The sequence below is a fragment of the Polyodon spathula genome, chromosome 22 (assembly GCF_017654505.1).
Source record: "Polyodon spathula isolate WHYD16114869_AA chromosome 22, ASM1765450v1, whole genome shotgun sequence".
Taxonomy (NCBI): Eukaryota; Metazoa; Chordata; class Actinopteri; order Acipenseriformes; family Polyodontidae; genus Polyodon; species Polyodon spathula.
Window position 1 is genome coordinate 2,282,886 of NC_054555.1, and position 27,102 is coordinate 2,309,987.

At 42.1% G+C, this 27,102-nt stretch overlaps 2 protein-coding genes across 10 annotated transcripts in view; one reads left to right on the top strand and one right to left on the bottom strand.

Moving 5' to 3' along the window:
* unc5a (unc-5 netrin receptor A) overlaps window positions 1-12,744 on the top strand; it is a 103,246-nt gene extending 90,502 nt beyond the window's left edge. For both annotated transcript variants that reach the window (XM_041223638.1, XM_041223637.1), the window contains 5 exons: window positions 2,387-2,620; window positions 7,689-7,838; window positions 9,785-9,949; window positions 11,655-11,833; window positions 12,498-12,744. In XM_041223638.1, the coding sequence (XP_041079572.1) occupies window positions 2,387-2,620; window positions 7,689-7,838; window positions 9,785-9,949; window positions 11,655-11,833; window positions 12,498-12,663 (894 nt within the window). In that variant the 3' untranslated portion in view covers window positions 12,664-12,744. The remainder of the gene's footprint in view (window positions 1-2,386; window positions 2,621-7,688; window positions 7,839-9,784; window positions 9,950-11,654; window positions 11,834-12,497) is intronic.
* Window positions 12,745-15,360: 2,616 nt separating this feature from the next.
* The window catches only part of pdlim7 (PDZ and LIM domain 7), a 31,258-nt gene continuing 19,516 nt past the window's right edge, over window positions 15,361-27,102 (bottom strand). For 6 of the 8 annotated variants that reach the window (XM_041223450.1, XM_041223454.1, XM_041223453.1 and 3 more), the window contains 8 exons: window positions 25,610-25,764; window positions 24,865-24,901; window positions 21,334-21,407; window positions 20,514-20,745; window positions 20,089-20,269; window positions 19,661-19,781; window positions 19,258-19,373; window positions 15,361-19,062 (listed from right to left, as the gene is read on the bottom strand). In XM_041223450.1, coding sequence (XP_041079384.1) covers window positions 18,976-19,062; window positions 19,258-19,373; window positions 19,661-19,781; window positions 20,089-20,269; window positions 20,514-20,745; window positions 21,334-21,407; window positions 24,865-24,901; window positions 25,610-25,764 — 1,003 coding nt within the window. In that variant the 3' untranslated portion in view covers window positions 15,361-18,975. The remainder of the gene's footprint in view (window positions 19,063-19,257; window positions 19,374-19,660; window positions 19,782-20,088; window positions 20,270-20,513; window positions 20,746-21,333; window positions 21,408-24,864; window positions 24,902-25,609; window positions 25,765-27,102) is intronic. The other 2 variants (XM_041223456.1, XM_041223455.1) reach the window with 1 other exon arrangement.

A 27,102-nucleotide genomic window follows, 5' to 3' on the forward strand; every position in this document is an offset into this window, starting at 1 on the left:
TACCTAAATGCGGGCTGGGTAATCTTGACCTTAGCAAACTTCTGCCTTTTAACATATCTAGCATGTTAGATATGCAAGAAAGTACATAGTTATATATAACCACGGATATAAATATCCCTTAAAATAACTCCAGGAACAAAATAAACAAGACTGACCTCATAATTCAACTATTACAAGAAAATGGCTTGTTGCTTTGGCTCAGTTCAACAAAAAAAAAAAACACCTGATTAATTGGATATAAAAGCAGTGAAATGGGACAGCTGCTCACAGGTCAGCAAAACACAAAAGGAGCCGTCTGGCTTTAATTAGCTAACGAGCACGCTGTCACAGTGAAGGGGGAGGCCTCAGCCGCAGGCCTGCGGACCCCCTCGCACTGCAAGCTCTAGTCCATTAAGCTGTCAGTGAATCGTTTTAATGCACCAGTATAAAGATCTGGAGCGCGGCTCAGCTGAATGAAACAGCAAAGCCTTTCAAACAGAACCACACTTACTGTGCTGTGTACACACACACACACACACACACACACACACACACACACACAACAATTGAACTGCAATCACAAGGGATGAATTGCTTTAAGGATGCTCTGGGATCTTTCGCGGGGTCAAGCAAAGTCACGAACGCCTTTTCTTCTCTACGCCTATCCCCGAAATCAATATATTGTGCACTACTTTTAGACACGTCTGAGGTTAATATGCATTATGCATTGCTGTGATTTCTCATATATATATTATATATATATATATATATATATATATATATATATATATATATATATATATATATATGATATATATCCAGATATGATATAAGCAGATACAGATAGACTTCCAAATACAGGTACACAGTGACTTTGTTAAATGTTGTAAATTGTATTGACAGTGTAACTTCATGCAGTTAATGTACCTGTAAAAAAAAAATAAAAAAACTATAAGAAAACAGAGAATTGTAGCTGAGCAGTCTGTCTTCTTGACTCTTACCTCTAATGATTGTATCCATGAAAAGCAGCAGGTGCCAGAAGTCTCTGACACAGCGGCTATGAGCTGACCTGATTGGATTGCAATATAAGAAAACAAGATATGAGAAACAGCAAGCTGAGCCGAGCCCCAGTCTGATGAGCTGTAGGGATACTGGCTGTCAGTCACAGTGACGAGAGACAGCAAAGCAACTCCAATCAAGCTGGAAGGAATGGGTAGAAATCAAGTGTTACACAGTAGGCTTTCAAGCTGTGAGCTGTGTTAATATAGAAGCCCCATCATTGCATATACTGGAGCACATCCAGGGATTTCTTTAAATACAAGATGCACCTGCTCTTTATAGCTTTACACGGTGAGAAAGAGAGACTAACAAGAAACTTTGGGAGAGTACCCACCCTAAATACAATTGTCTTTCAAAACTCTGATTCAATTGCCGGATGCATGCGTTCTTTAGAAATGCACAAGTTTGCATTCTGTTGGATCTTCTCCTTGTCATCCATATGTCTTCCTCTGCTTCCTTCTACAGTAACATTTGAAATCGGAGCCAGACCTTACTCTAAAATAATGTACCGCACTGTTCGAGTGTTGTTGTCTATATGCAGTATTAACGTGCAACACATGGTTTAAACTCCATGGTGCTGAATTTTCAACTCTGGCAACAAGTTACCAATTACACACACATACACACGTGTCTTAACAGATGTGGCATAGCCAAGAGCACAGAAATCTCAAAATCAACTTGTTTGTTTTGTGTTCCCTCTTCATCAATCAGAATGCTGGAGTTCTGACTCCGGAAGATTTCTAGAGAATGTTAGGGGACTTGTTCTAATGAGCATATGCTTGTTTACTAATTAGTTTGTTCATTAGAGAACATTTGTCCTGATCCTGCAATATTTCTGCAGGGTTACACTGAGATGGCATGCTTGTGTGCAATGAAACAAGTGCTGTGGAATGGTACAAAAGAGCAACGTGGTCAAGCTGCCCGCTGTGAAATGTGGTTACAGTGCAGTTTACTGCAGCTACATTGTGGTCACAGTACAGTTCATCTTCAGCCTAAAACAGCACAATCACTTTGCAGCACTGTGCTGCGTTGCACGGCTTAAACGAGAATAAAATAATCTTTGGATATATAGAGATTAAACTCATTCTACACCCACACAAAACACACAGGATGGAAACATGCTACCCTATGGAGTGGATTACTCTGGATTGGCTGCGTAACCTCACAGGCTGCAAAGCGGGGATTTCTTTTTCTTTTAAGGAATTTCTCCTGCTGTTTTGTAAGCAAAATCAAAAACAGCCATTTTTTTATTGTTAGCTGTCCTTGTGTTATTAGCGTGACTACAGCTGTATATTTACACTGGGGCAGGAGCCACAGATGAGACCCGCCCTCTTTTTTTGTGTTGCAGGATATTCTGCAGGTGGGGGAGGAGCTTCCCTCTGACCCCTACTACTGCCAGCTGGAGGCAGAGTCATGCCGCATCTTCACGGAGCAGCTGGGCCGCTTCACGCTGGTGGGGGAGTCGCTCAGCATGGCAGCCGCCAAGAGGCTGAAGCTGGTCCTGTTCGCCCCCGTGTGCTGCACCACTCTGGAGTACAGCATCAGGGTCTACTGCATGGACGACACCCAGGACGTGCTCAAGGTGATCCCCCTTACAGGGTGTTTGGTTAAGGCTTGATTATTTTACTTTGATTTATTTGTTCATTTGAAGTTCTCGGGCTTTGGTCGTGAATTAACGGTTAATCGATATGCAATCGGGAAATGTTACCATATGAAGAACAACATCAGTTTTATTCCAAATCTTACTATCCAGCCTGCCTTAAATCTTTATGTGTAATATGAGGACAACATTTCAATGGCAGCCTGATGGTGTATACATACAGACACCCCTATTTTCTAGTGACCATTGACATGGAACTGAACTTCAATAAATGGGTCATTTGATATTTAAGTAATGACCTGTTTAGCCACATAAAATAAAGTGTGACTGTTAGTTTGGAGGGATGACTTGTTTTGCAATCTCAGTTATAAAAACACTAAGGTAAAAACCTGTGCTTGGTCTTGATGGGTTGACTGTGGAGGTTCTGTTGTACTTGGAGTGTTTTGTACAGGTTCAAACACCTGTCCAGATGGGGATTGAGATCTGCTGTGTTTTTAAATGTAAATATGTCTAAAAGTTACACTTGTGGAAGCATAAAGGGCCAAAAGGGTTTCAACAAAATGTCAACGGCCTGCCATACATAAAACTTCTCCAATAGCCTTTTAGCGATCTGTGTTTTGTAATTATTTTCAGTCTGGTTGAGTGGGTGGATGTGGGGGTTGTGATTAGGAGTCCAACGGCATGGACCTACAGAAGGTAAATAATTCCTGTTTCATGTGTTCACGTAGGAAGACTTGTATTGTTTCTGGGAATGCTCGGTAATTTTTCAGCTGATAATAGAAGAATAATGTGAGCATGCATTCTCAGTCCTGGCTTGCCTCTGTGCCCACTTGATGTTGGCACACACGCTGAGCCGGAGGTGCCTTTCTAGAGAGTCTGAAAAGCTCTCCTTTTGAAGATTCAATGGTTGCAGCAGCCTTTTCACTCAAAAGCCAAGCGCAATGGGGTTGTGAGGCACTTGGTATGCAGAGAGCCATTCATGCCAGCAAATTAAAACCTCCATATCAAATTAATTTGGCACTTTACTTATCAATGTAAAAAAGTGACAAAGAAAGTTGAATACCGCACTATGATTGTGTGGAAATCAGGTTATTGACAAATGAATTGACCAACTTCGAAAATTGTGGAATAAAAGCCACATAGAGAAAAGGGTACTGAACTAGTTTTTTGAATAATAAAAAAACTTATTACCTTTTTTTTTTGAATAATTGGAAAAAAAAATATATATATATATATATATATATATATATATATATATATATATATATATATATATATATATATATATATATATATGCATGTGCTTTTACTCATATCTACTTCCAATGAGCAATCAAGGGTCTACTTAGAGGTGCAAACAACAATGTATTCCCTTATCGAATATAGGACAGAAATGATCAATAATAATCCAGGCAATTAAAACATTTATTTAAAAAGAAAGGGTGTGGACTCTTCACAAAAGCCCTCAGACACAATAGCCCTCGGACACATTATTATACTGTACATAAAGAAAACTTTGTTCATAAAAGCAAGAAAAGTTTTTCATTAGATTCTGACATTATTGCAAAGCAAATGCAAAGGAAGAGTCCAGCAATGCTCAATGAAAGCCCATGTTACTGGGTAGTTAGATGAGGAGTGAGGCTCCAAATGTTTAAGTAATCGGTACACTTTTCTAAATCTCTGCAAGGTAGAGCTGCTTTCAAAACCTAGCACATCATTTCTCTCTTTTACAGCTCAATTCAATCACACTGTCTGACACAGGAGGACATGTTATCCAAACACACCACTGCATTCATCCAAAAAGCAATCTTTATTGAAAAGCATGGAAACTTGCTTCTAGCAAGGAGCAGTGGAGACCAGGTGGGGTCACATCTCAGCTAGGCTCACTGGGTAAATGATGAGTTAAACCCAAGTGCACTGGAAGTTAACTTCAGTTAGATGTTATGCAGAGCAATCGAAACAGCAGTGCAGTTGACCAGATCTCTCTCCCAGTCTTATGGATTGCTGGCAAGGCAGAGATGCCTCCTCCATCTAAAAATAAATGTACTTTCCACAAATCATTGTTCCCAACGCTCTCCTTCCCCCGAGGTCAGTCATCTCCGTTTTCAACAAAACAAAACAGCTTTTACCTGTTAATAACTTGTCTAAAAGGATAGGTAATGGCTTTTCATCAAAGAGTGGGTGAATTACATGGGGGATTAGCAGAGTGCTCAGAGCCAGTTCCCGAACGCAGGGCTTCTAATTTATTGCATTGTCATTAGGAACGAAGGGAGACCTTTAAAAGTTTAATTAGAAATGAGAAAACACTGGGAGGAACAGTTGCCATTGTTATTGTTTGAGTATTTACAAGAGCCATGACAAGCAAAGTTTGACTTAACAAAAAATGGAGAACTGGAACTTATAATCTTATTTATTTGATTTGTTTTGCTTTTTAAATCCTGTGTGCTTCATTTAGCACAAAGCTTTTCTTTAGAATAAAGGAAGGGGCTTCGACTTGGAGACACTGGTAGATTAACTATCATGCAGTTACCTTTTTCTAATATTCATTACATGTGCTTAGTATGCAGTTATTTGACCAAATTATAGACATAAGACTTAGTAATATTAAACCCCAAACATTCACCAGGCGCAGGAGTAGCATTATCATAAACACACAGGGTTGGTCCTGTCATTCACTAATGTTACTGAATGAAGGATGCAGGTTTTCTTCAAGAGGTAGGGAGAGTTTGACTAGGCTACTGAGCTGTTCAGGAATGCACATGAAGAGATCAATGAATTAAGCTGCCATTACTGCCTGCTGCTCACGTGTCTATATAGAAGTGATGGACAGAAGCTTATACTACCAGGTGTTGGATAGATGTCATTCACAGAGTCTCGGGTCTGTTGGTTGGTGACCCTTGAACCGTATACCATGGACTGTGGTGCAGTTTTATAAAGCCAGTGAAATGTTGCCTGGGAAGCAGCGTTGCTTGATGGCTGGACTACACTCAAGCTAAGCTGAAACTGTAGAGGCAACGAGAGTTGTGTAGGGGTGGCCACGGTGGGCCCTTCTACTCCTGGTTTTGTTCCAGACCTGTTCTAAATTTTTAATTGAACCAATGAAAAACCACCCAGACTCTGAAGTAGTTCATGATCTCATTTGACCTGTTAAACCTGTAGCAGAATGGCCTTCCAGGACCGTGATTGGACACCCCTGCTTTTTATGGGCACCAGTTGTTGAGCTTCACATCAACAAAACCATACATTTATAGCATAGAATAGGTATACCATTTCACATTTTCTTTTGATCTTTCTGCAGTTAAGGAGAGCTGTGACTCTAACTGACCTGCAGGCTGCGCTGTGGCAGCAGTATAGTTTCTACAAGCGCCAGTTCCTGAGTAGTTCCTCCCCCTCCCCCCTCCCCCATTTGTCAGTCACTGTAACCCATCAGGGCAGTCTTTCATCTCCTAATTGAGATGGGCAAATAATAATGTTATTGTCTTTGATAAGCAGCATTTGGGAATCGAGAGCGTTCAGTCTTTGCATTCTCAATATGCAAAGCTTTTTCAGGGCTGATCTCATGAATATTTCAAGTAGGAACAGCTCTGAGCTTGTTTTACAAGAGGCTGCTGTGTGGACACACTTTTTGTTTTGTTTGTTTTTCGCTTTCTTTTTGCTCTGCTGGCCTCGGGCATCACATTCGTTCCTCTGTGCAAGTGGAATTTGATCGGGTCTCCGTCTTTATTTGAGGTCTATTCTGTAAGGTTTTCGTGAATCACATTTTTGTGCAAGGGATTAGAAAGAGGATCAAAATTTGATCTTTTTCAGGATGAATCTGTGCAGGTGTATACATATAAATACATATTCATTTATACCTGGTTCTGTTTTTTTCAGTAGTGAAACCTATTTTCCAACGCAGAGTAATTTGTCAAATAAATAAGTTGAAGTAGTCATTAGTCATCCTATTTGGAACTTTCCACGAATGCAATAACTTTTAATAACTGTTATTAAAGTAAGAACCCAGATTCAATTCACTGCGCTTCCTGTGCTATTCTTGTAATAGTTTGTGGTCCTGCAGAATCGAGTATTGTTTGCATTAGTCTCTGCTGTTGTAGAGGAGTTGTTTACCTGTTGTCGAGCAGATGGCCTCACCAACAAAACTAGCAGCCCCACCCCCACCCCCAGTGTGCGTGTCTGGCACTGGCGAGGGAGCTTTGTCCAGGTTCATTCTCTAAATACTGTTCTTCACCTGGAAATGCAATGCACCAAGTAACCTTTGCTCTTCCCATTCTCCAGCAATCCGGCTTACCAAATGAGTGTCGTTTCTAAGCAGCCAGTCCCATCCTCTGTGCTGCTAATCCCGTTATCCGAGACCCTAAAAGTAGCCCCCATGTGACTTTGACACCAGAACGTTAACCGCTTGGTCCCTCCAGGGCAGCATGCAGGGTGGTCTTGGCCTGCTCAGCTGGTTTTTATTTGAGTCCCTCTGTCCTACTTGAAAGGAATCCCTAGGTGTCACACGTCCAACCACAAATCATTCTTTAGTAACGCTTCACTGTTTAAATATCAAAAGCCTGACCACGTTGCTTTTATTGTGGGGCAGTCATGTGATCACGTGTCTCTGCTATATAACCAGTAATTTGACACAAGTACTAAATAGCACTTTGCTCAAGGTAAGATTTACTACATGAATGCATTAGCTTTTAGTCAAATGGAGAAGCGTCTTATCTACTGGTCTTTTGGTAAAACGCCGTCAGAGAAAAAGCAATCACACAGCTGTTAATACATTAAAAGCATATTTAATTCTAGGCAGACATGCATTTTTTCATCTTAATGAAAAGTGCCTGATTTGGGACTTTGATTGGTGTACAAGTGCAAGAAGATTAAAGACAGGGGGTGTTATTTTGTATATTTTCGAGCGCTCAGCTTTGTTAAGCTGTAACTTTGGAATTTTGTGTTTTGTATTTATAACATCAAACCAACCCAGACACCTAAAAATAAAGTGATCGCTAGTTTTTTTGTTGTTTGTTGTTTTGTTTTGTTAACTCTGTTGTTCCTGTTCTGTGTGCAGGAAGTGATGCAAGCGGAGAGGCAGTTGGGCGGACGCCTCATTGACGAACCTCAGGTCCTTCTCTTTAAAGACAGCTACCACAACCTGCGACTCTCCATTCACGACATGCCCCTCGCACACTGGAGAAGCAAGCTCCTCGCGGGATACCAGGTATGAGGTCACCACTCCCGCTGGTGGGAGTGAAAACAGAGGCAACACTGCCTTTAGACTTGGGCAGAAAAGTGGGAGACCTGAATCAGACAAGCAGATTATTTCAACAGGACAATTTCCATTGACCAGCGTTAGACAGCTTGACAACTCTCCTCAGACTGCACAGGCCACAGAGTCAGCTCACTCAACCCAAAACACAGCTCTAAAGGCTAGGAAATACACCTTTCAGTTCTGCAAGCAAGCTGTGTAATACTCCCATTCTATCTGCTATTAAAATACTGTAAATCCGTGCTCTTTCAATGGTGCATTTAGTACAGTGTACATAATAAAAGCACAGTATAAAGTGATTGCTCATACGAGCCACTGCCATGTAAAGACCTGTTTGTTACAAGAACAATCCACATGTTCCTCTGAAGGACAGCGTTTACACTGCCATCCTCGGACCTGAGTCGACTCGGGTCCAACTGATCGCGGTTGTGCCTTGAGCCGGGCTCAGGTCCGAATGCACACGCATACCATCTAAATTACAGTAGTGTTCAGTGACATTAGAACGACCACTGAAGAGATGATGAGATTTCCCTTCCCCAAACCACAAAGGAAGAGGCAGAGTGGTATTACAAACAAACAATACAGTGTCGTCTTCATATTGCGGGGACTAATCTTAAAAAATAAATATACTTATCTTGCAATCTATGAGAAAAACAGTTATTCGTTCAGATAGTGTTTGACACAACATAGCAGTTCCTGACCCATTTGTTATGTGAAGGATTTCACCTTGAGCAACGTAAGTAAATTTGCTGTTTATTACTGTAATAATAAAGACCCTTTTGTTTTCAAAAGAACCCTATTTTGTTTCTTCACCAATATTATCTCACCTTGTATATATATACATAATTGGATGATGTGTAAGTCCTTTATTTTTAGTTAAAATAGGCTAAGCAGCCTAAGCAGGAAAGACATTTACTACAATTGCAGTTAACAAATTGTATTTTTTAAATTAGCGTTGTTACAAATACTATTTAAATCTTTATTTAAAACTTAGAACATAACATGTAAAACGCAATTGTGTAACAGATCAACTATAATCCAAAAATTCTGAGAGGGGGTTGCACAGATCTTTCACTAAACCTGCCACTATTTCTCGGTATATGTATTTATTTTGTGTTTCCACTTAGTGCGTTCCGGATTTGAGTTTCGTCCCAGTTCACGCCGAGGCTGTCAGAAACAAACAAAAAAAAACCTATTATTTGTTTTTAAGCTAATCATTGGACAATCAAAATATTTATTTAGATAACAATAAAAACAAACAACAAAAAGACTGTGAAAACGTGTTTTAAACTAAACCAATAACTAAGTGGTTTACAATAAAATAACTGGGGGAAGGAAAAAAACACAATCCAGGATAGTTTTTGTAGAAAATTATTTTTGATAGCATTTTCCTTAATGTTTTTCCTTTCAAATTTAATGAGGAGAGTAAGGAATAATGAATGGCAAATAAAGTAGAGAAGTTCTTTGTTTGTTTTCCTTCTTAATTACCTTTTTTACAGGGGCTCTTAATTCTCATTTATATAAGCAAAGTAATTGACTTTTCATTTAAATGACTTGCCTATAATGGAAGACAAAGTGAATTTGAGTTGAGGGGAATAATGCAATAAAAGGTGAACTATCTAAGACTGGTTTGGGGATTGTAGTGGTCTCCTAATTTGATTTCAGCGCATTTTTTTTTTTTAATGCTAAACTAAGATCTGGGCCAAATTACTGTGCAAGTGCTGTACTCTAACTTTAGGGGAGCTATGCAAGCATGGAGCCAGTGACAATTAGTTGCATTATATAAGCATTGCCATTCCAACAGCTATCTCTAGTAACAGTGTCTAAAAGCAATGTTCTGCTGAATAGTATGAACCCTGATTAGTATGCCTGTCTTGTGATTGGTTGTCTCGTTTCAGGAGATCCCGTTTTATCACATCTGGAGCGGCTCTCAGCGGAGTCTGCACTGCACCTTCACGCTGGAGCGCAAGAGCCTGAGCATCTGCGAGCTGGCCTGCAGGCTCTGCGTGTGGCAGGTGGAGGGGGAGGGGCAGAGCTTCAGCATCCACTTCAACATCGCCAAGGTGGGTGAGAGCGCCCCCAAGCGGCCGGGAAGAGTAACTCCCGCCTGCCATGCCTTCCTGTGCTCTTGTGAGAAACGACGCTACGAGATTTAATTAAGTCAGGGGGGGGGGGGGGGGGGGGGGGTCGTTCTGTGCACACTGAAATATCCATGGGAATCTCTGCCCTATTTAGAACATCAATTCAGGAATATGCAGCAAAGAATCATTTAATGAAAGTAATATATTTACTGATAAAGTGCAGCCCTTGCAGTGTCAACAAAGGCTGAGCCCTGAACGCGGTGTGTCCCGAGGGGGACTTGCCTCCACGGAGACTCCGTGACGATCAATCTCGACGTTCACAGCTACGAATTTGCTTTTTTTTTTTTTTATCCCCAGGAACAAAATCAGAAAAGTAAGCTACTGGCGAGAAAATGGCACCTAGAACTGCCATTTTACAGAAGAGGAACAGTGGGTAAAAAAAAAACAATAAACAGTCCTTCACTCCCACTAATAAAGAAGTGTTGGGAGGAGAAACATGCTTCCTTTATTGACCGCTTTACAGCCGGGCAAATCCGAGCCAGTTCCATGATCCAGTCAATTGTTAAAACGGATACATTCTATCAAACTGTCATTATATTGAAGGACCAATCCAGCTAAAGCTGTGGATCCAACCCCCTGTTTGCCTGAGTGGAGCACAGGCTGTTTAAGAGCAGAGATTGTGTTTGTGAGTGTAGCCTTGTGATGTACCTGAGAGAGACAACCCCCTTGTGTTGGATGTGTTGGGTCCCAGCACAGATGTGTGCAAAATGGGCATGGATCCTCTGTGCTATATATATAAAATGTATAGATTTATGTACATTTATTTTACTAGAAAATCCTGGCAAGGATTGACTTTCAGGAAGCACACACTAGTGGTGCAGCAGAATAGTGATGCAGAAGTAACCAATAAGGCCTCCTGAAGCTCGCAGTGTGTGCCAAGCTCCCGTCTACATGATGCTTAACCTGGGGAAGCTGCACCCTTCAGGAGCCGTGAGCTCTGCTGCACTCCTATACTGCCAGCGGCTGTTTGCGTTTTGATGTGACACGTTTATCAAGGCCAGCACCCATCGATTTACATCAACTCTTTACAAAAAAAAAAAACCTTTCCAGGATGCAAGCCGCCTCAGATTGGTTGCCGACCTGCCTACCTGCTCCAATCAATAATATTATGCCTGGCAGGGCTTCAGTCTCATCGCATTCACTTCCCCGGGTTCATTAGGACGAGCTCTTCAACCTTACCGAGTTTCAAATCAATGCCTTTTTAATTCATTCATTCATTTACTATTTTACAACTGCGGCTGGAAACTTAATTTCCTTCAGGCTGAAGAATTAAAAAAAATTATAAAAAGTTTTCCGATCAAATGTCTCGGCCTGCAATATTCCGTTTCTCCTTTCTCTTGCCAAGGATTGATTTGCCTATTTGAAAAGCTAGGGTCTGAAGGGCACAGTACAGTACACAGGCAGCTTATGGAGGTACTGCTTCAAAACTTGACACATGTAGCTCTATAACTCTTTGCAAGTAGTGACAAATTTAAGTAGGACTGCACACTGAGTCCTGAATGCCCCCATCGTGCTGGTTTACTGAGAACCGGACTATCCTGTCTCTCCTCTCCCTCCTCCTCCTTCCTCCTCTTTCCTCTCTCCTCTCCTGTATCTCAACCCTCTTCTCTCTCCTCTCCCTCTGCAGGACAGCAGACCCCTGGACTCAGAGTTCTTATGCTCAGACAGCAGTGCCCCAGCGCTTGCTGGCCCCAGCGCCTTCCAGATCCCTTACCTGATCCGACAGAAGATCTGCAGCAGCCTGGACGCCCCCTGCCCACGCGGAGTTGACTGGAGGCTGCTGGCACAGCGACTGCAGCTTGACAGGTAGAGCCGCACCCACTCCCTTCTTGCCTGTCCTATTCACTTATTCACCTGTACAGACTGGAGAAGAGTAGTCAGGGTTTGATGTGTTCTATACAGTGGCACGTTGATCTCGTCTGCCAGTGCGTTTCCGTCTCTCTAGTGTCCCCTTGTTATGATTTAAAGAGGGCGTGTAGTTTTACTTCAGGTATATTTTAGGAACAGGAAAAGCCGTTAGACCCAACAAACCATCCCAGCTGTGGTTAATGCAGGTCTGGGACCATTCATCTTCCATATGTCAAAGCAAACTTTGCAGAGCTGCCCTGGATTTTGATCTACTGACCGAACACTGACGAGAAATACAGAAAATTAAGAACGCTGTCCTGTTGGGCTGGTGGAGGCTATAGGATGGAGGTTAACATCACTCGTGTTCCAGCGACAGTGGTCCTAACATAGGGTTACCATAAGACTCCATGTATACCTAGGTCAGTTCAGGCTTTTCAGCTCACACCCCAGTGCATTCTGGTAAGTGTAGTCCTACTGTGAAAGGTACCCGTGACAGGCAAAACGTACTAGGATGCATTGCGATGTGAGTTGAAAAGCCTGAACTGTCCTAGTGTACATGGAGTCACATGGTAACCCTGTCCTAACATCTCTCTCTTTTGTGGTTCCTCTTCCTTCCTGGCAGGCACCTAAACTTCTTTGCATCGAAAGCCAGCCCCACGTCTGCGATCCTGGACCTGTGGGAGTCCCAGCATTTCCACAGAGGCAACCTGAACCAGCTGGCAGGCGTGATGGCAGAGATCGGCAAGCAGGAGGCCATGATCTTCCTGGTGATGGACGGGGAGTGCTAATGCCTGTGGAGTGCGGGAAGGGCAGCGAGTGAGTGAGTGAGTGAGTGAGTGCGTGTGTGAGTGCTAGTGAGGGAGAGGGGAGTGCGTATGTGAGTGCAGTGAGGGAGAGGGGAGTGCGTGTGTGAGTGCTAGTGAGGGAGAGGGGAGTGCGTGTATGAGTGCTAATGAGGGAGAGGGCAGCGAGTGAGTGAGTGCGTGAGTGCTAGTGAAGGAGAGGGCAGCGAGTGTGTGTGAACAGTGTAGGGTTTTGCCTGAACAATCCTAGAACAGGTTTCCTCCTGTGTCTGGGCAGGACAGACGGATGGCCGAAGTTGGTCAGTACTGGTATCACTTGCCATGTTGCGTGCAACAAAAACATTAGATTGAGTGAACTCCTTCACGTTGCCACATTTACAAAATGAATATTTCAATCTGTGGCTGTGTGACTCTACTTGTGTACTGCTGATCAACTGCGGCATATATATTTTATAATGTGTCTAATTTTTGTTTGGAATTTATTTTATTTGGTACTTTCTTTGAGCTACTTTTTCAAAAAGCTTTAATATAAGCAGCTCAAAACGGCTTGTTCAGCCCCTAGACCTGAAGCTGCAAAATTGTCAATTTTAATCAATCGAGGTCTCTAGCAGCCGGGAGAGCAGAGTGGGGTGAGCCTACACTCATACGATCCTGAACTGCACCACCTTTGTCAAGTCAGTGGAACAGTGTTAGTGTGCATTCTTGGTGACGTTTTGTTATGTTGCCTCCATGGATCAATCCAGGAGAATTGTAAACTGGTGCTGCTTTTCAAGGTCTGTCGTGGGTGTTCAACTCCAGATGTCCCCAAGCGGTGTGCTTAATTTAATCAAGTGCACATTGTGTTTAGTTATGCATTCATGATTTCAACTATATTTAACATAGGATATCCTAGTAGATTGTTATTGCCCGTCACATTTTCCAGTGCGATCTATGCAGCTGCATGGCGGACATTGGGGAAAACAGAAACAGGAAATGGGTTGGCCAAACCATTCTCACAATGCGTTTTGTCTCCATTTAACTGGAAGGGGTTCAGTTATGAAGCTGAAACCGTATGTGTTTTGATCTGGCTGTGTGTCCCGGTCAGCAGGCACCGTCATCTTTATACATCCAGTAATGGGTCTGGAGCAAACCTTTTCTACTGTGTGTTCAGGAGGTGGTTTTAAAAGGGCATCTCACTAGGTAGGTGTAACCAGATTGCTATCAAGTGGATAGAGCATGTATCCATTTGTGATTTGGCTGTGCTTAGCTGGATTGGGTCAGGTTTAGGGTTAAGGCAAGGATTAACCCTAACCCTGTTCCATAGCGCTATTCAAACAGACATTGACGTGTGGTAGAACATGTCTCAAACACACTGCTTTTAAGTTCTGTTTTATTACAATGATATGTACTCTGTGTGTGTACCAGCTGGAATGTGGTTGAATTTCACTATAGAACTGGGTCACAAAGCAGTGCTATATTTTCTTGTTTGAATCCACCCCTCTTGGAACATTTGTGTGGAGCCAAAAAGCATTTCTTTCCTTTCCAGTAAACAAAAGAAAATGGTTTTGTCTTAGTCTGTACCGATACAGACGATCTTTAGGCATGTCCATCTTTGAACGGTTTTGCTTCAGTAAAGAGCTGCTTGGCAGCTAGAAGTGTTTATTTATTTATTTGTGTACAATGTTACACAGCATAGCGCAGACGAGATGCTCGTCAAGGACAGCTGTGGTGATCTGAGGCACAGGCAGTTCCAGTGATTGCCAGGGTGAGGAGGAGAAAGTGGCTTTACCTTTAATAAACAGCAAAACAAATCCATTAGGAGTGGCATGCCTTAACTCTTAAATGCAAAGAAACCGCAGTTTTGCCACCAGAACGACGCTGGCATAAAACAACCCGGAACTGAATTCAAGGAGGTTATTACAAAGAGGCCACGTCCCCACGCGAGGTCGCACAGTAAGGCAGAACAGTAATCATGCAGCTCGGGTGCCTTGATGTCGCGTTACTGCAGGAGGACAAAGGCAGAGGTTGGTAGGACAAACTGACAGATGACTTTCTTCACTGCAGATTTTGAAGGCCCCCCTGGTCCAAAGATACATGTTTCAGCCATTAATTCAGTTTGGCTTTATATTACCTCCCGGGTGTCCGTACACAGGAAGGCTGTATTTACAATACAAAGGGTCTGGCCGAAACGAGCAGCTAGTGTTTAACGGACGCCTGTGATAACAGTCCCAAATGTACAATCAGCTGCTTCTGGGCAGGTAGTAAATGATAGTAAATTAAAACATAACATTTTATTTATTTATTTATTTATTTATTTCGAATCATCTCTAGTAACATTTTTACTGACGCTGCAGCTGTCAGAACTAAACAGTTCTATCCTGGATATAAAACCACAGGGTGGGGGGGGTCTGTACCCACTTCATTTATTTCTATTCTGACATTGCTGTACCTTTCTGACTTCATTTGTAATAGTGCATTCAGACAGTTAGGAAAACAGATTGCCCCCATAAAACAAATGATTAGTTTTTTCACAGAAAGCGTTCGTGTTTGAGTTAAGCAATGAGACGGCAAGCCATCACTAATGAATGTTTACAGACCAGGCACCTGATGACAGCATTACTCTCCCTGCGTACAAACACAGACCTGAAGAAACAGAGAGTGCAAAGTGTGTCATCCAGCCTGTGTGTTCTGCGATTCATTCCATTCTTCAGTCTGGATTGGTGCTTGCAAAGAAAGTAGCTTCAAATGCAATCTTACATATTTATTGTTTTTATTATAGTTGCAGTCATTCTGTGTGATTCTTATTGCAGATGTTAGTTGATGGTTTTTTAGTTTAGTTTTGTTTTATGATGTTGTGGTGCTTTCAGCTGTACAGGGGTTGCTCTTCCGTTTCTGTTGCTAGACCAGCATATATTAGTAAGTGCCTGCACTCTCCAACGCACAGCTGTGTATTTACACAATGAACATGTTCCATGTTCTGTCCAGGCCATGTAACCAATATCAGAGACTATTCTAATAGAATTATCATCATTACTGGCTGCTACCTCCAGGATCAGTTTCCCAAACATCTCAAAAAATACAGCAGCAGCAGCAGCATCATCATAATGATAATAATAAAATAATAATAATAGAGATTATAGATCAATTTACTATATTTTACTTAAAAATGACCAGTTAATTGTATTCAAATGAGATATTTGCTCGATTACTCCTATAAAGACATTTTAGCTAATCTAGCCTACTGTATGTAAAATATGTCTATCTCTATATATATATACACACACACACACACAATCGTTGCAATAAGACCCATTCAGATTGATTGTGCAAATGTAGCTAAAAACAATGAAAAATAATAATGTCATTTGAAGCTATTTTGGGGGGCTTCTACCCAACCTTGCGTTGCGGTAAACTGGTCTGAGTTTGAAATGTGAAAATCACAATCATTACAAGCATCTTGTTTGCAGATCGAAGCAGCTCAATGACTAAAATGGAAGACTTTGCACTTGCTTTAGAATCCAGCCCTGTCTGTCATTGTTTTGATCTGCCATGCTGTGTGGAGACAGGCGAGCAAAACTAAGAATATACAGAATAAAAAACATCATCGATCTTCTATTAGGAAGAGCTTTTCAGTTATATCAGTGACTTTATTCTCAAACCCTCTCGTCTGCTCAGTGTACCGAGTGTGAAAAAGCTTCATCGTGTTTTAGTAGTATTCTACTTTTTTTTCTTTTTTTAAAGAAATGAAGAAATAATTCTGGTATTTGTGAATGTCATTTCTAATGTTTTTCTCTTGCCTTCATGTGATTCAGCAATGCTGTATTTATGAAATGCCACAGCGCTTATGCAATTATACTGTTCAGATTTTTTTTCTTCTGTCAGTGTAAATTACATGTTGTCAAAAGTTTTGTGAAAGTTGAAAATTTCCTGCAAAGGAGTTTTTCTGTACTTTTTGGACAGTACTATGGATTTGTGGGTAGAATTTTGAAAATTCGTTTCTAAGTGCATTCAAGTATTTACTTGGCCTTATGTATATATTTATTCAATTTCTGAAAGGGATGTATAGTAATATAGTAAACTGAAATGGATGTAAATAAATTATATATTGTTAAACACTGTGCGGATTTATCCAAAATGTTCATGCATAATAACATGAAATATTCAATAACACCTCTTGTATCTATAAAACCAAGATTTAGAATGCCAGTTCGTCAATATTGTTCTGTGCTATAAATGTTACAGTAAATATTCATCAGTAATACATTTTCATGTGTAAATATCCAAAGGATTACTTTAATATACACAAACACATGTTTTAAATACAGGTCATAAAGATAAGAGACACATGTAGGATAATGTGCTTTGTGAATTTTATTGACTAGCATATTAAATGTAACACTATCCAAACTTGTATTGTAACATTAAGGCCGTTAATGGAATTGTATGTATACAGCAGGTTGGAACTTTGTTTTATTTTTTTAAGAAAATGCATATGTATACAGTATAAAAGCGTAAAAAGGCACAAACATAAGATAGATTAATATTTTTATAAGAAAAATCTAAACGAAAACACACAAGTATACAACTGTAAATGGTAGCTTTTCTGTGGGCACGAGAATCGAAACAGTAAGACCGTCCCATTTCTTTGGCGCACAGCTTTGTGACGCAGGCAGGAATTCTCTTCTATACAAACATGCAACCCTGTCAAAAGCTAAGCACCTTTCCTCCCTGAACCTGGTATAAACAAGAATGCTTAGTTGTAAACACAAAGTTTCAGAATTCCACTCTGACCCACGTTCCACTATGCAGCAAAATCACCGGCTCCTCACTTCCACACCAGCAAGCAGAGCTCGAGGTCCCTGGCCTAGACAAGACCAGGGATAAATACAAAATACTCCTTTTCATTTAAACACTTCATTAGAAATGCCTACTTGCCCTTTGCACAGCTCTGAGAGCATGTGATCATGGCTAGTGATCCAAATAAGAGATTCGACTGGCACTTCAACATAATATTGTTATTGCATACACAGCGGTGTGTGAAAGTAGTGGTGGCACATGATTTGTTAGGAAAGCTGGGTATGTGCTCACAGTACTATGGCACGCTTTTCAGATGTCTCTGAAGTGGCATCCTTTGTTTTCCAAATCCCATTTTATACCACTATCTGTGTATCTGGGGCAGTGACTTATGAACCTTCACAGGCAGATACAGAAACACATTAAAAGGTAAGGAAGTTCAAGACTAAAGCTCACCTGGGCCTGTGAAACTAGCCGTTGCAACGGAAGTGAAGTCCGTCCTGAAGACAAAAGACAGACATGGCAACTAAACTGTTCTCTCCCACACCAACAGAGTGGTTCCTGTCAATCAGGTCTGAGAAAGCACTGCCCCTTCATCTACAAAGCTCTGCACTACTAAAGAGATCTCATGAGACTACATATTAGAATGGTCAGTTTTGGAGCAGTGTATGCAGTACGATACACCATCGGAGAATCTTTCACACACAACTGCATTGCTGATATCTATGAACACCATTACAGTACATTAAATATTAAAAAAAAAAAAAAAGCAAAAATAGTTCTAGTCATTTTAAAATACTCTTTGTAATAGGTTTCTTTTTTTTTTTAATCCCTTTTTCACAACCCTGGTGATTCTGATGCAATGAACTGATGCGGGACCTTTTGTCATGTAATCCTGTTTAAACCGGTCGAGACCTGGTTCACTCAGAGCTTTGTTTCTATGACAGCAAGGCCCTGTAACAGCTGAAAAGAAAAGGACTAGTACAGCAGCAGTAATGGTAGTAACAGATATTTTCCACCCCCCATTCACAGAAATGCAGCCGCTGTACAATCCAAGCATGCTCGTTCTCAAAGGGTTGAAGCTAATCAAGCACTCTGGGTCTGTGGGGGGTAGCCTCGCCCTTGAACTCAACCTCCCTAGACACGTGTGTGAACACCAGAATAAACACTTGAAAAAGAACAGATATTGATTTGCAGCATGCGTGGAGCTGGAAATCTGGATCTCAACTAGCTTGCTTTTATAAACTGCTGAAAAGACAGCCTTCCTCGTGAGAACATCCATTGGTAACAGCTGCCTACACAGCCTTCAACAGGAATTGTTTTTTTGGCTACCACTTGGAGCCCAGCATGAGTCTCGGGGCTTGGGAGGGAGCAGGAAAAGGGTGTTTAGTGTAGCTTTGTTTGGAGTGGAGTCGTTTTCTCCTGTGCCGTGTTCTGCTTGAGTGTGGGTGTATGTATGTATGAATGCGCATGTGTGTGTGTGTGTGTGTACTTATATATGCGGGTGTGTGTGTCTGTCTCAAATCAGACATGTGAAAACGCGTGGGTCTTGCACAAGGGCTTGTCCTTCTTGGAATAAAAGGTCTTCCCTTCCAAGTTAATCTGGCAGATCTGGGAAAAAGACAAGAGAAAAAAAAATAGAATTTCATAGCACAGGCTATTTCACTATAATGCAACTCCTTTAATACTATTAGGACTGGTCATTTGCCATAGGAACATTCATTGTAATGGCCTCTGTGACCTTGAGCTTGTATCCTCCTATAGACCCGACAAACACACTGAAGAGAAGCAGCCTGCAGGACTCACAGCGCAGACAAAGCAGGTGTCATGCCAGCTCGTGCCCAGAGCCTCCAGGAAACGGTCTCCAGCGTCGATCTTGAAGTCACAGCCACTGCATTTAGTGCCAAACATCTTGTCGTAGTCTGCAATTTAAAGGATTTTTTTTTTTTTTTTTTACTTTATAAAAAGGTCCCAATAAAAATAATAAATACAAATATATAGATATATATGTGATGCCATTTACACAACTACAGGCATTAAGAAAAGGCTAACTAAAACAGAGAAGACTGTCAGGCCACTTGGGGGATAACAGTAGCTGTATGAACTCTTTAGATACCAGCTGGCTTATATGCACTCTTGCCATTGCAAAGACTATGACGCTGGGTCTATTGTTACACGAAGCCAGAGCTGGCAGAAGTTTGTGACTCGCCTGTCTCACAGTAGGGCTCCCCCTCCTCCATGTAGAAGGCTTTGTTCCTGATCGGGGCCTTGCAGGCAGCGCATACAAAGCACTGCACGTGCCAGGTCATCTTCAGGGCGTGCATGATCTCCTGCAAGCAAGCAAGCACACGTTTACTGCACGTATCAAGGGTTAAAAGAGGTTCCCAGCACCCCTTCTGAATTTCATATTCCCCATCTATTTTCTGGGTCTGGGGGGTCTGTTGTTGCTCATTCACGCTTCTTGCACCGTCACGGGAACATGAGATGGGACAGCAAGACTACAGTCAACACAGATAAAAAGTCACCAGGTTACCACCGAGTTTTAGTTAAGATCTGTAACCAAAGATCTCCTGGATCAGTACAGTTTTATACACACACAGGTTGATGAATTCTTAATGAATTGGGGCGTGCACTCACTCCAGCAATCGTCTTCTTGCACTTGGCACAGTTGGGTGCGTAGCGGCTGTCGTAGCACTTGGTGCAGTAGATGGAGCCTCTCTCCTCGAAGAAGCCTCCCTCCTCCAGCACCACCTTGCACTGGCAGCACGTGAACTCCTCAGGGTGCCAGGATTTGCCCAGTGCCACCAGGTATCGGCCCCTGCACAGGCATCCAGACAAAACACACAGCGACAGTCAGTGAAGACTGCATGACATACATTGTCACATTGTGAGATCCTGATCCTAGAACTCAAGTCTGATTTTACTACAATACTGAATGGAGACACATTCTATATATCTATATCTATCTAGAGCTATCTATATCTATCTATATATAGAATGGAGACTTATGACACACACCAGTCCCTTGGATCTCTACAGATTGGCTTGCCTGAGGGCCATACCTGATGATCTTGTTGCACTGCCCACACACCGGGGTCCTTCCACTGCCTTCGGGAGCCTGCTGTGCTGCCTGCATGATGGAGCTGCGGTTCTGCACTGGCGTGGGCTGGGCGGGCTGGCTGTGCTGGGTCAGCACTGTGCTGGTCTTGTCGGGACGGTAGCGGTCAGCGAAGCCTGGGTCCGTTATCCAAGGAGGGCGATATGAGGGGGTTGAGGAAGGAGCGGGAGCTCTGGCTGTAGGGAGGGGGCATGTAGATATTAGGTAGGGCTTGGAAAGGTCTCGTGTGGGGTTCAAAGGGGTTTGAATCCTATTGTTTATGCCCAGTACAAGTTTTTCAGATGAACAGACTATTTCATTTATTTTTATTTTTTTACATTGAAATGTCCATATAAACAGCATTAGATAATGTGTGTACAAAAAGGCTACGAGCCAGTTTCATAAACCCTGATCAGCACCAATCTGGGACTGACTAGAAGATAAAAGTGTACACATTTCTTAGTTTTACCTTAGAATTGTTATCGAGTGTTTTCAATTTATGATATTACTTTAAGTAAGGTTGTCCACGATTAGTGTCTGTGACTCCGATTCAGTGAAACCAGCTGTACATCATGGACAATTCACATACACAGAGATCTTGTGTTTTGCATTCTGCTGCTTGCAGTAATGATCTCACTTCAATAAGCCTGTGAGGGGTAGCTGTGTCTTGTGCAAACAGAGTAGATATGTTATTGATCTCTTGTAATGCACGTCTTGCCGCGTCTCGCTGTTCATTTCTAAAAGGAGAATATATCCGGGCAGATTTGTCTGTCAGTGCCTCTTACCCAGACCGCCATGGGGTTTATCAACAGCTGCCGCAGTGGTTGCCGTCTTGGCAGCAGGCTGATTCACTTCGTGGCTGTGAATAAAAACCAAAAAGTATCACTTTGTGTGCCACCAATGGCTTTATATTGTACTGTAAAACACCAGCTAAATCAGGCAACAAGGGAGCACTAATAAATTATCACACCAATTATCATCATCCATCAAGTTTCCTGTCTAGTACAGAAAAATCAAAGACCAACACAGTGGCTGATAATTAAACTGTCGAATCTATCACAATGTCAGAAATCAAATGGCACTGGAAGTCTACACCCTGCTTCAGTTCATTAAGCATTGGTTGGTGTGGAGCTCGCTGTTCTTGACAGACAGGCTCCCCTCCTCAAAGCAAACTTTTCTTGCAGCAACCTGCTTAAAGTAAACTTCATTCACTGTGTGTACTTGTATAAAAATGTACATCGAGGTGCAAAAGCACTTACCTCACACTGACACCAGCATCCACACAATAACACAACACAGCTTGTCACTTAGTCTGTGCACACAAACCTAAGAAACATGGTTTATGTTGAACAGCTGCCATTCTTAAGGATCACGTTTCAGTCCTCACGTGTACCTGTGGCTGGTTTATTGTCAAATAAAGCCACGGAACACTGCACTTCTCAGAAGCACAAACCTGCTCCTACTTGTCAGGTGATATTTCCACATTACTGCAGATTTGAAAATAAATGTGGTTGGTTATGTACAATTGCTTTCATTCTCCTTCTGGCACATGCAAAGTTACAGTTTGATAGAAGGCTCTGCTCGCTTTTCAGTGCCAGTTTGCAATTGATTTGTTTCTGAAATCCGCAGTAAACCTAAACACATGCAGAGCCCAGCTTCCCCCTCCCAAACAAGCCGCACATTGCTTTGCCAGAATGACCTCATTGCAGGTACACAGTTGCCACACTGTATGCAGTTTTGTGTGAAAAAAAGAAAGAAAAAAAAGTGATTTGCATGCGGTTGTGAATTTGGAAAACCCCCATTCCATATTTCTGTAAGTTTGTCATGAATACAGCATGACAAAGAGCTTCACATTAAGAGGTAAACCTGAGCTTTAACCTGGCAGATGGCTGCACTGCGTTACATTTGACAAGGCGTAGTCCACAAAAACCTCTATTCATTCCGCCTATAGTACAGCAACCAATGACTTACTGGCCAACAACCATGTGGAGTCTCAAACAGGACCAGTTATTACCAGTAGAACCCTCCCTTACCCTAGGCGTGGGATTCCCATCCAGGGCAGGGCTGAGGCACATTGATGGGCAGAGGGGAAGTAGCTGTACCTGGTCTGTGAACAAGGCTGCCTTAGTCTCCAGGATCGATCTGCACACGCAATTCTAAATTCTCTTGCCTACTATTTTCCAGATTGCAGCTTAAAGAGAAGGAGATTGCCTGCCTGGTTCATCTCTAATTGTACCTCCACCCCCACCACGACACATGCCTATTGCAGCTACATTAGCCACTGAAGTGGACTGAGAGCTTCATTAACTTGCTCATTAAAGTTCTTATCCCATCTCCCATCAGGCAAAGCCACACTTAAGAGGTCTCTGGACAATACTAAATTCTGTTTCTGTGTTGTATCTTGTACTAAGCCCTTGTCAAGATTTTCAAGCAGAAAGATGCAATATGACCAAGGGCCAGAGTGCTGTCTATTTGCATTCAAATTGTCTATATTCCCCCCTCCCCATATGCACACAGAGCTTGAGATCATCTTGAGGTAGGGGAAAGCGTGCGTGACTGCATTTGAAACTACAGTACCTTTAGGGAATGTAAAGCAGCCAGTGCTAGAAAAGCAACTCGGGAAACGCTTCACCATTCAAATCAATCTAATTGTGTTTTAATTAAAACTACAAAAAGACTGTTTGCAATGCGGGATCTCGATGGTATAATCCCAGTGCCTCTGATGAAAAGCACCAAGCTTTACAAATTAAATACGGAACTGTTTTACATGAAAATCAGTATTAATTTTCCTGTTGATTTGGAAGTCCGCTCTGCAAGTCAGACAACCATACCCACAACAGTGCCAGTCAAATAAGGAGACCCTTTGATTAGTGGAAGGATACAGAGGGTCCCCTGCAGATTGAGCCCTGTGATAATGCAATACTAAGAACAGCTCATTAGATCCATATTCTTTGCCCTTTTTAAGACACGTGTCAGTGTATTCAAAGTCTTGTTTTGCTACAGTGCATCTGAGGACAGGATGCTGCTGCTTCTGGTTTCCACAAGCACTGTGAACACACAGGAATCTCCAAGGCTTCACCTGGCAACATGTTTATTGGTACAAATAAGCAAACAAATCAATCAATCTTAGTTTACTGTACAAGGCAAGTGTGTAGTCGCAGGCATCCCAGTAAGAAATAGGACTTTAATCACTACAGTGAATACATTAAATAAATAAATAATAAACCAAGCTGTCAACAATCCAGGAGTTTTGTAAATAGTTCATGTTATGTGTAAATGCAGAAAAGAGCATCAAAAACAAAGTTAGTCTTCCAAAAGGAGAACACAAGGATGAAAAACCAGCAATGAAACATCAAAACTAAACTGTTTAGAATACAGAGAGTAAAAACAGGAAAGGTGTCCACAGGAAATCAGAAGAGAAAAACAACATAGACGCATAAAAAGCTCTCTCTTTATTATAGCTTACTGCCCTACAGCACTCATCACAGGTGTGCATTACACTGGGATGCAGATCTGCTTGACAAGGGTATTCATCACATTTCCTTGTATTTGTCGATGAGCCGGTATTCAGGTGTCTGCTTTGCCTGGTGAGCTAGGCTAGGGTGAATCTGCAATCCTCTCCTGGTTTTTACTATGTTTTATTGCATTTAATTCATTTTGTTAGATGTGTTTTTGTTCTGTGGTTGTCAATGTGCGGCGCCCTGGTTTAGATATTGAGGGAGCGGGCAGAGCGCTCGTGGTGCCAGTCACGAAGCCGGGCATAACGTGGGCTCTTGATTTCAGTGAGGAATTTTTCCCTGGAAGGTGAGCACAGAAAGAAAAAAAAAAGGACAAGAAAAAAGGGACAGTATTAAAAAGAAACAGAAATAAAAGGCAGAAAGAGAAAAGTGTTACAGAAATCTGCAGTTCTTTATATGCAAGTAACGAAATCTCCATCTGGACACACAACAAAAGACAGGTCTACCACACTCTAGCATGCAACTGGGTGAAAGGTTCGTTCTACCATCCACACGGAGCAGTATGCCCAAAAGCAATGAATGCCCAGACCAGCTCTATTACCTCCAATAGCAACTGATGGGTTTCATTAAAAACACAGAAGTGTTTTAGGATTTAATGATACAACAAAACTACTGTTTTCTAGATAATAGGTTATGATTCCACACAAATATCCAACAATGTTAGTTTAATTTAACAAAAGGCTTTAGCCCACCCTTAACAGCCAAATCTATCCAACTGAATCTAAAGCACACTTCCAAGTCGGACGGGTATGAACGGTTGAACACAAGCACACACACGCACACATACACGCGGCTTACCGGGACCTTTTTAGGTTCTCATCATCAGGATCCTGCACTGAGGGCCAAGAGAGAGGAGAGACATGCGTCAGCATCCCCCAAAACACAAGTTTAAATCAGCCTGACTAAACTAAATCCAGACTCTGCTCCACTCCACAGCCCAGCACAAACGCTGCATAAACCTCAGTACCACAATTTCAAAAAGTGTGATCTATAGACCAAGATATTCTGGTATTGTAACAGGCCATCTAACACGACCTTCATTCTTTTATTCAAAAGGTTGCATTACAGAATGGCTAAAAATTTTTTAAAAAAGAGCTAGTTCTGTCTAAAACATCGTGGATGTGTCTGGAGAGTACACAGCAGTCTCCCGATTGGATTAGCACCCCAAGTTTATTTCCATTTCATCACCCCAGGCAAGGAGGGGCAGCAGAATCTTGGATGTACTATTTTATAATAACCGCATAACTTTGTTTCCTTACTGCAGTGAATGAATTGCAATGTTATGAAATGTTATGAAATTTATTTTTCACATTATGGTATGCTAGTAAGCAACAAAGCCCTGAGAAAACTCTCCTCCAATGTGCCAGACACACAGCCTACCGCTGCAATTACAGCAGCCAGTCCATTATAAAAACACGGTCCCTCTTTTGGAGCGCACTCGTGGGTATAGTCTAGAGTGCAAGTCTTGCTCAAGCCTCTCCTCCCCACCCCCTGCCTTTACCAAAACAGCAGTGACCGCCCCAGTCTCCTCTGCCCGACTTACTGAACTCTGTGCCTGTGAGCTGGGCAAGCATTCGGAAGGACCGGGACTGGGTGGTGCCAGTGCGTGGCTGCCAGTCCTGTGTATCCTCCATCAGCCTCTTTTTGCTAGAGTCGTTGGACAAATTGCACTGCACCTGGTCCATCCGCAGGGAGTGCCTTCAGGTGGATGTGTGGTGGAGAGGAGGAGGGGTAGAGGTTAATGCTTCCATCTCTCTCAAAACACACACATACACACACACACACACACACTGAACAGGCTCAGGGTAGGGCTAACTTGATGTTCCCTCCTTACTGCAGTAACAAATCGAGAACAGCCTATGCAACAATTAAACAAAACGTCAAAAAATGATAATTAAAAAAAAAAAAAAAAAAAAAAAAAAATGCTAGCCTTCTAAATAACTTGCTGCTGAAACTAGTTTTGAATGAGCCCCCTGTGACAGTCTGGAAGTGACACTAATCTTCTGGAGCCTCTGGTGATGAATTAATCATTTCAGCTTGCTAATGGAAATCGCATGTTCTATGTGAACCTTACAAACTGTCAAGTGCTTTTAATTTCACTTGAAAAATTCTGGGTAAAAAAAGTGTTAGTGAACAGGCATAAAACCATAGGAAAAGTTCAAGCCAATGTCACATACCAAACCATATCCACATTCTGTAAAAAGCTAAATTACCACTCCCGACAAACGCACACAAAGCATGCTGCAGAAAAATCCACTGTCATTTTTCTACAAATGCAGATTCCAGTGAAGCAACAGCAGAGGGTGCTGTAACCCTAATATTACCCATGCATGACTCCTAACCAATGAGGAACATCTAAACTAGATCATGTGCCCTCCGATTAGCTGCATGCAACACACAAAGGAATGCACGTCACAATCCCCATCATAAACACAATGTGGGGGGGTACTAAAACATTAAAGCTGCTGTGTTCTCCATGCCAACACTTGGTTCTTGTGAGGTAAAGCCTGGTCCCTGTGCTCAAAGGCAGCTGCTGGAAATGAGTACTAACTTGTCTGGTTCCATTAGTCACCACTGCACTTCCTAATCAAGTGGGGATGAGCAGTCTGGGATTCATTTAAAAGGCACCGGGTGACTGTGGGTAGCCCCTCCTGTCCCAACCAAGGGTTGCCCTCAAAAGGCTGGGTGGTAAAGGACCAACCCTTGCCTATACCGAACTGCAGGACTTGGTCTGGCCCCTTGATACACACTGGCTTGGTTTGCAATGCATGCACTAAAGACATCCTGGATTTTGTACTGAACTCCAGAGGAAGGTCAGGATGGCTTTTGGTCCGAGCACAGGGAATGGGTTTGAACTTATTATAAATCACTGTGGTGTTATAAAAGAGAAAAACAAGACACAGCAGGAGAGAGAACTAAAAGGCTAGTGAAGAGCAGCTCAGCACCATGTACTGTATCAGGTAAACCTTTCACATGTTTTTCAGACTCAAACTGCTCTGAACCATTGCAACCCTACTACAGGGCTTCTCAAGTGTG